Below are 9,259 nucleotides of genomic sequence, written 5' to 3'. Positions count from 1 at the left end.
CCCATACAAAATTTAAATCCGTTTAAATTTCCAACGAAAAAACCTGTTTCTCAAAGATGTGCCCGCCGAAATTGACACCAGAAACTGCAAACAACGCTTAAAATACTCGACTGGAAAGGATTAAGGTTCACGTCGGCCAATTTTCAAAATTAAAATGGATTCTCTGAGAGGAAAGATAGATCTGCCGTTTGCCGTGCATGATTTGTCGTGGGTTATAAGGTTTTCAGAAAATCGTTCTAAAAGTGACCGAATTTGGAGTATTTTCAAGTGCAAAAGGATGATGCCTCTATGGAGTAAAAATCGTTCCTTTTAAGTGCAAATTGTAGATACATCTTTAATGTTCAAAAAACCCTGCGTTGATTTAGAAGCAAGCACTTCTTAAAATCAGAATAGAGAGTTTTAGGGCCTGTTTACATGGAGGTGGGGGACCCCAGGTAGTTGAGGTAACCCGCCTGTTCATATAATTTCTTATTTTATTTTGATCACGTTTACATGATAGGTGGGGTGACCCGCCTAGGCGGGTTGCCCGGTCTGCCAGGTAGGGTAACCCTGTCAGCCGGGGTGACAAATTCACTCTTTGGGATCAACCCGCCGCCTAGCCGGGGTCGCGTTCATGACAAAAAGCTCAAAAGCGAAACGTGTGTTTTAAAACTTTGCACATTTCCTAGCCGTCTCATGGCAGAAATCACCAGAAACACACAAGGAGTGTAAAATGTTCACATTTCGGAATATTTTAGCGTTGTAAATCGACCATATTTGGTTTCCAAAAAACTATTCCGCATAGGGTCAACGGTTCCTCGCGAAACCAGACACCGCGTAACACAACGCGTGCCGCTTCCATGAATAAAAACATATGTGTCCGAGAATTAATCTTCCGTCTTTTTCGAGATGTGAGCTTAGGACGACTCTGCTCAAACTCCTTAACTGCAAGCGTAACAACAACCTCAAGAAACCTTACCCCAGCAGCCCGGGGTTGTAAGATTGCATGTAAACGCGTTTTTTTTTTCGACCACGGCTAGGCTGGTTACCTCACCTACCGAGGGTCCTTACACCTCCATGTAAACAGGCCCTTATAAAGCCTAGTGGGCCAATTATGGTCCATTATTCAATCAAAGGCTCTTCAAAGCGAATTTGCGATCAAATTTGCCGCTTTATCGGTTTTGAATAATTAATTATGTCTACGTATTCTGCCCGATATCATTTACACTACTAACGTAATACTTCCAGTGCAAAACTGCATAACATTTCTTTAAAAATACAATGATATAATGAAAATACCGTAACTGGTTTACAATGTAATACAGCTATTACTATCAACAACACTTTAATTTATCCTCGTATGGGAGAGTGGGTAAACCTTTCATTCTTGGCAAGGGGGGATTCTGAGACCAAAATGTTCTAACAGCTAACTTACAACTTATTCCCTGACTTCGGCCGCTGCGCTATATCTTCATATGTTTATGTATCTATTTATAACCCGCCCATTAATTTTTGCGCGATTTCATTGGCTACTTTATGTCTCGTGGTGTGTTACCGGACAGGTATCACGCAATAACTCCCGTTTGCGTCGATATTTGTCCTGAAGAAACAAATTCAGCGGAAAAAGCCACCTCAAGAATTTTACTAGTCATCTGTTACGTGGAGGAAAGATAATCTCGTTTTTTAGATTCCAGTGATGTGTGACATTAAAACGCTGGTCGTAAATGCTGTTCCAGAAAGCACAAAAAGATCAACAATGGTTTTTGTTTGTTTGTTTGTTTGTTTGTTTGTTTTTTATGAGCGATTTTGCGCAGTATGAAAATTAATGCGAGGGTTATAAAACATATAAATCCCCTTTCTGGTTTGCTTGTCGGCTAATAATGTACCTGGCCTGAGAGATTGTCTTAAAATATCACATTTACGCTGAAAGTTTCGCTTCTCGGCCAAATATTCTTTTTTCAAACACGCTAGCCGCCTGAAGGGGTTTATTTACTTAAGTTCGGTATTACTCTCGAAATTGTTTACTTTACAAATTGAGGAAGCTCTGTTCCATAGTGTCGCTATCGAGCCAGTTTCAAAAGTTGAATAAAGATCAGAAACAAGAAAAAACAGCAAAAGAAACGGTGGAAGAGCCTATTGCGCCAACTACATTTATGAGTTGATAAAGAATTATACCGGATTCTTTATTATTGGCTCTTCAGCCAAAGTGTAATTTTTCCAAACGTAATGCATCTCGGAATAATGATTTATTTCAACAGCCGTGATTTTCTGCTTTGAGTACAGCAAGCAGTTACCTTTAGCGTTAGCACACCAACTACCGATTTTCTTGTCGCACATCACAAACGCCTGACAAAATGCATCTTCACCACAAAAGGAAATACACTCAGAAATATTGGAGACCTGCTTCTCGCCACGGCGTGGCTGAGTTTCTTTGACTTTGAGATCTTTCAGAACAAAATTTTCCTTTAATCGTTGCAGTCTCGACAGGAACACCACCAGTTTGGAATTCTTTTTAAGCGCTGTAAGATCCTTTCTCGTGTCGAGAAGCTTGCACCCCCTCCACGCAGAATGCTGGACTGCCACGCACTTCTCATCTAAGAGACAAATAGCTCTACAATCTGTCTCATCCACGTTTGTCAAATATCTATAGCCTAAAAGAAAGCAGAAAATGAAAATTTTTCACTCAGAGTTGTGTTAACAGTTCTAAAACCCTCGGAAAGTTATCACATGTCCTACTGAAGAGTATTATTAAAAAGTGTAATGATGGGCATCCTTGCACAATTTGTTTTGTTTCTTTACCTTTTTTATTGATTAATATACTTGCATGCGTGGAAGAAATCAAATTTTAGCTGATCGGCACACTATAAATCTGGCTCGTGAGAGAGCACCCTTAAAAACAAAATTCCAGGTAACTATTGCACTATCCAAAAAGCTTGAAGAAGTATGTTAACTTCTCCAAAGAAAGTCTTAGACATTAATTTTCAGAAGAGTTTTGAGCTTGAGTTTTGACATCTTGTTAAACCCTTATGAAATTTCCGCAATCCCTATCCAAAGTCAAGTGTAAAAAATGTCGCGAAAAAGTCCACGTTATAACAAAATTATCTTGCGGTTTCAAACTTTATCAAAATTCCTATATCTTTCTGATGATGTAAAAGTTTGACACACAAAAACAAACAATCAAAATAAATTCGGCAACATTACCAAAAGTCGTTACTCCAATGTTTTCCAGTGAAATGCCCAAATGAATGTCGTCGTCACAAGAATCTACCCGTCCCTCTTTTTTTAGAGCTTGGCAATAATTTTTTGAGGCATTCTTGATCATCTCACGCACAACATCCAACTTGACGTCAGGAAGATGCTTGGAATATCTCTCAGTAAACAGGTTATGGATGGGCGTTAGAGTGTACTTTATTGGAACTGGATTCTCTTGGACAGAGGAAGCCCACGTCATAGCATCGCCGTTGCTCGGGGGAGCTGCTCCTACAGTGATTGTGCTTGTCTCCACAGACTTCTGAAAGTTGTGAACAGCAGATCTTTGCTCTGAGTCCATTGAAAATCCCCCTCCAATACTGAAAAGCCCTGAATAGCTAGCTTGTGCTTCTACACTAATTTTCTGGCTCCTGAGCTCTGAGTACTTTGTTTGACTCATTTTATGGTTCTTCATGAATCGCGCTCCAAACGTAACCTCTGACAGGTAATGAGTTCCGTAATATTTGGTGAACTCAAAGACTGCATCACTGTTACCGTTTGAGTTGGATAGTCTCTTTGCCCAGCTTACAAACCCTGGATGAAAAGGAGGGGGATCCGTTTCGTCCATTTTGCTGAAATAATAACGGCACTGAGCCTGCGAAATGATGTACAGGTACTCTCCTGACGACATTTGTGCCACAGATTCTTTGTAGCTTGCGCTTGCGCTAAATTTAAAGCCCCATCCACCTCCTATGGTATGAAGAACATTGGTTTAGTTTTAGTCGTCTATTGGCACCGGAATAGTGAAGGTTTGTTGTTTTTCGCTTACGGTCCACCCAAACAGAGCATTTGGATATCAACTGAATGAGTGCCTGCCTGTTCGTATGATGGTAAGGAAATCATGGGAGGCGAGGAATTTACGTTTGCCTCGTTATCCTTTACTTTTGACAAGATCAAATAATGGTAATTTTCTGACTGTCATAAAGTTCCAGCCTCAAACATCTTACATGGTTTCAATAGGAGAGGAATTCATTAATGTTAAATAGGCAAACGCTAATAAAAAAATTGATCCCCTCTTGTGCCGAGGTAAAGTACAGTTAAAAAGTTTGGATATCCATGTGATTTCATCGAACATCTACATCTTTTTCCAGACCTAGGTATATCAAAAAATTCTTTCGAAGACTCTGGGAACAAGAGGAGTAAATGAGAGTCACTTAACGGTTGTTAAATTTTCCTGTTGTTGCTGATTCTGAAACGAGTTACTCACACAATCATATGAGCGAAAAACACGAAGTTATAAGAGGAATCAGAGGAGTATAAGCAACGAATGTGAAAACATTTCGCAACGAGCTTTGTCAGGGACAAATCAAGAGACAAAATAGTATTTTTGAAACCCACCTTCAATGTTAGCAGATGCCTCAAGAGACTTGGACATCTCCAGTCTGTTCCGCACAAGTTTGGAAGAGAACGATGTTTCACAGGACACGTCAGGTACAACAACCAAGCCTTCCGGGACGCTGTAACGACAGTCAGAAGTCTGCTTTGCAGAAGTGTAGTCTGTCATGAATATTGGGTGAGTGAAGCCGGGATCGTGGCCTGTTGCCAGTGGATAGCCCTTTAAAACGTCATAGCCAAAGAGGGCGTAATCAAGATCCGGAAAGGATCGCTTCCAGTGAGGATTTTGGCATTCTTGAAGCAGATTGTCTAGCCGCACTCCTAATATAGGTATAAGAATTGTGGTAAGTGCAATGATAAGGTAATTATGTGGGAATCATTTCGTAGCTTCTATCTTTTCCTTGTCCAAGAATAGATTTGGACCTTCGAAGAGTCAGTAAACAATTTTTATGAGCAAGAAAAACAAGCGCAAATGTCTTTTTCCAGTCAAGTAGCTAATTTAACTTTTTGGCTCATTTAATTAGATTCATTCTCCGTGACAACAGAGATTTTATGGGATTTGAGTAGATGAAAGTAAGGTAATGCTTTTTGTAAGAATTAAAATTTCCAAATTTTAGTCTTCTTCATTACCATGTGTTTAAGGGGTTCCTAGAATCTCGTGGAGTTTTAAACACGCAACTGAATTGCATGTACATTTTTTCATATGCTTAAATGATTATTCAACAATAATGCCCTCTTCGGGGATTAATTGTTGAATATACGTTTTCACTCTTTCGAAGTTTTCTTTTATTCCATTCACGTTCTTACCGAAGTCTAAAGATGCTTTCCCGTCTTTTCCTTGTGCCAACGGCATCTGTAAATTGAGCGACTTACTCTGAGCCGATTGAGGTGATTCACTCAGACCAGACGAGTTACTATAAATTGAACAACAGCAACAAAAGCGGTAAATTTGGCACACGACACTCCAAGTACGTGCAGGGAGGCATTCCCATCCTCCGCACCCAGACCGCACCGCGAAATTTGATTTAAATTATTTTCCCTGTTTCTATTCTCTCCTCCAGTCTGGAGGCAAATAGAGTTTTCACGTAATTAAAAGAGCTTTAATCTCCTAATTCTGACGACTTACAGTCGCGTCACAACAAGGACTACTTGGTTGCACATCTAATCTCAGTATAGGTGTTTATATATACTTCAGGAAACTTTTATTAACAAATTTTCCCCTAGTAATGAATTAAGAAGTGAATCGAAATCGATTTTTATTTTCTATGGTTCCCTTTTCATAATTCGCTCGGAAGTATGCCAAATTTTCAACACTATTTGATTGAAGTGGCTTTAGAAATATCTAACATGCCGTTACCGCCAGTCACAGCTATATATTTAGGAGATTTATGATGAAGAAGGAGTAGAGAGTATCTGTACCATGTGTTCTTTACTTGTTTTACAAGCATCCTACCTTTGAGATTGGGAGACATACACGAATGTTATTAGCACAGCCACAGCTATAACCAGTATCACGAAAATTGCTGATTTCCATTTCTTCCTTACTAGATTCTGGAAGACAACCGGAAAGTGGGAAGAGATTCATTTAATTTACTATATAATCCCGTGCTCCTGCACTTGAAATTACAAGGAGGTAGATTTTCCTAAACTGTGATTTGTTGCTTTGTTTTGGTCTCATTACCTTTCCTGGTGGATGATACTGGAAAGTTGAAGGAACAAACCATAAGTTTCCAGGTTTCAGAGAATTCATTGGAAGAACCGTAGAGTCACATATCTATATATATTTGAATTGAAGCATGGTACCATGGCTTGGTTGATATATGTATATGAGAAAAACATTATAGACTTCGAAAGGCACAAATATTATATACTTTGGTAGTTAACGTTTCGCCGGTTAGGGCTTCATCAGCACAAAGATAATAAAAAAATGAATTATTTTATCATTATTGCTAACCATTATTTTGATGAGGGAAATGCGTTCGTGTAGGTGACAATAAGGTTTGGAGCAGGTTGTGCCGGCTTTAGTCTTTCTATCTATGGGCTAACTTTTAAAGTCCACAAAACACTTGATCACATTTAAAAGACTCTTAAAAGGAGTCAAGAGTCCTCCGGTATGAAAATCATTGAATCAATTCAATCATTCAAATGAAAGAAGATCTATGATCGTGCATATTTCCACGCGAATTACAGCTGCACCAACCTTAGACTTCCGATAAAGAGTTGGATTATCCACTTCGCCAATCTGACTCTGTAAGGCCTCAATTTGTCTCTCTTGTGATTCCACAGTACGCGAGGTTTTGTCCACCTCGTCTTTCAATGCGATGTTTTCCATGTAGCGGGCTGCTGGACCCTGATTTAAATGAGTGGAACAAACGTATTTACCTTCAGCAAGAGAAAACTATCCCTATGACCCCTTTAGATTGCCCAGCGTCTAATTGCTCCTTACAAAATCACCCCTGAATCAAACATTCACGAGAATAAAGGAAATTATCACCCACTAAGGAAGCTCTTAATTGTGAATCAAATTCTCCTTGTCATGGATAGAGAACAATAAGGAGAATTTACATACTGATGTTACAGTGTAAAGGGTTAAACCGTTAAAACCATTACAGGAATTTTGCCTTTTAGTTTTATACGGACGCTAAAGTTAGTTTCACCAGACGTGCGTGCTGTAAACTGTCGCTTAAAAAAAATACATTTTCCTTTGTACAGAAAATCGAGATCGCAGTCTCATCCTTATTACCAAATAAAAATCAAGGCGGCAAGTTTCTAAAGAAACTGTGGTGCTGCGTCGGTGAGAGATATATACAATATAATTTGGTTTTATTAACTGAATTGATTGAGTAAATTGGCCACCGTAAAGAGTTTCTAAAACTGACGTTTCGAGCGGTAGCGTCGAAGCGAATGCTGAAGGCCCCTGACGAAGGGCTGAAGCTCGAAACGTCAACTATAAAAAACTCTTTACTGTGGCTCATTCACATTATCGACGCGGTTTATAAAACCAACTTATCAAATAAAAAATAATTTGACAGCAGCTCTAATAATCTCAGCTGTAGTTTATAGCCCATTATAAAGGCTTGGATATAAATTTATTAATCAGATGATGCGCAATATACAAGATTTAGTGGATTTATGATACGCCAAACTTCTAAGAAGCAGTCCACGGCTTCAAAAGAGAATGGAAAACACTATACCGGACGTACATTTTTCACTCGGTTTTCTACATAACAGGCGAACAAGAATTTCTGAATTGGCCATATCAACTGAAGAGCACGTACGACCAATCCTCAAGAGTCAAGTTCTTCAACAATAACCCTACACGACGCGGGGTTGATTTGCATAGCGAAGTTGTTGACATAAGTTCGCTTTAACCTTCTACAAGTGAAATTAAAGAAAAAACAAACAAACAAACTATACGCTGGATGGATGCTGAAGAAATTAGAAACCTCCTGACCAAGGCTGCATGTTTCACATATAAGTACCTCTATGTATTTCCATGGGATTTCGTTATGATCTCGCCTTGGTGTGACATTGAAATGATCAGCGATAAGATTTCACCGATAGTGAAAGTCGCCGTAACTGTAAACAAACGGTATGTCTAGAAATTCTATACCATAAATGCTCCAATCCGAAGGCAACAAGTTGCTTATCAGTCGATGAGAATTATCACTTGTTGTACAGCGCTAGTAATGGTTGAGATAATTAGCAACTGTTTCGTTTGAAGCATCTCAAATGGGCGTCGGTATCTATTCAATCTGTGTTATATCGACAATAATCGTCCATTTGCTACTGAAATCAAGATTACTTGCTCAACCCTAAATTTAGAAATGTGTTGTGCATAAAGTGAGCCCGCTTTTAGTTGCATACCTACCTTACTCATGATTCAGGCCACTTTCAAACTCTCCTATGATTTTGGTCTTCAAGCCGTAGCTATTGCGCTAACAAGAATCTAGGCTAGAATAGATTTACCCGGAATGACCGACACTACAAATGGTCATGGGTGGAGTTTCTTAGAAATACGGTAAGCCGTGATGATGCTGATCCAATTACAATGGGACTTTCCCTATGATTGCTCGTTAAAAAATCAGCTCATATCTCAACCACTGAGTCAGGAATAACTAGATGACGCAATTTTCTTTCCGCATTCTCATCTAATGACATAACATCAGAGACATATTGATAGGCTGAGGGCCCAATTTAATTTCCGCTTCAGGCTATGGTGGATTCTTGGAACTGAAACGGATGGATATTCAAAATGTTTTTCTTCTGATAAAAATTTGGTGACTTGAACGATGCTAGTGACTCATAACTGTTAAGTGAACCTTTATATAAAACAGTAGACAAAAAAACATGAGTGCAGATTCGAGGAGTCAAACGTGACACCTTAAATATAATTTCGTGATGAAACTGTCTGAGAAAAGATATTTGATAGGATGAAAGTTTGAAATAATTGTAAAAAACTCTTCGGAGAGAAAATAAATTGATTTACGGACGCACCGCTTCCGACCGTTAACGTAGTGTGCTTATTATTTTTTTGTTCAGCTTAAAAACGTATCCCCGAAAAAAACTCGCAGGCCCTGATTAAAAACAACAACAGTCGATCTCATTGCTTGTCAGTTTGTGGTAGCAGGCAAATGTGAGGTTAAAATGACTTCATATTGGCACATATATGATATTTCGTTTTTTTATGCACCGA

General features: G+C 39.0%; 1 protein-coding gene across 1 annotated transcript; it reads right to left on the bottom strand.

Annotated features, from left to right (window-relative positions):
- Window positions 1–141: 141 nt before the first annotated feature.
- Window positions 142–8,636, bottom strand: LOC131799412 (uncharacterized). The gene is made up of 7 exons (XM_059117137.2): window positions 8,435–8,636; window positions 6,764–6,913; window positions 6,017–6,114; window positions 5,371–5,477; window positions 4,567–4,884; window positions 3,181–3,918; window positions 142–2,630 (listed from the first exon to the last, which is right to left on the bottom strand). Exons 1-7 carry the CDS (start codon window positions 8,441–8,443, stop codon window positions 2,149–2,151), a joined length of 1,902 nt encoding a protein of 633 aa, XP_058973120.2. The 5' UTR covers window positions 8,444–8,636; the 3' UTR covers window positions 142–2,148.
- Window positions 8,637–9,259: the final 623 nt, after the last annotated feature.

Source organism: Pocillopora verrucosa, chromosome 3 (genome assembly GCF_036669915.1).
Source record: "Pocillopora verrucosa isolate sample1 chromosome 3, ASM3666991v2, whole genome shotgun sequence".
Taxonomy (NCBI): domain Eukaryota; kingdom Metazoa; phylum Cnidaria; class Anthozoa; order Scleractinia; family Pocilloporidae; genus Pocillopora; species Pocillopora verrucosa.
Note: the sequence above shows the minus strand (reverse complement) of the source record. Positions and strands in the feature narration are given on the sequence as shown.

What these genes read in the sequence shown, in the direction of transcription:
- LOC131799412 (XM_059117137.2), bottom strand. An exon ending in GAAAGCATCTTTAGACTTCG is followed by an intron (nt 4,885 to 5,370) that starts GTAAGAACGTGA and finishes TACCTATATTAG; the next exon opens with GAGTGCGGCTAGACAATCTG. An exon ending in CATTGGAGTAACGACTTTTG is followed by an intron (nt 2,631 to 3,180) that starts GTAATGTTGCCG and finishes GCTTTCTTTTAG; the next exon opens with GCTATAGATATTTGACAAAC.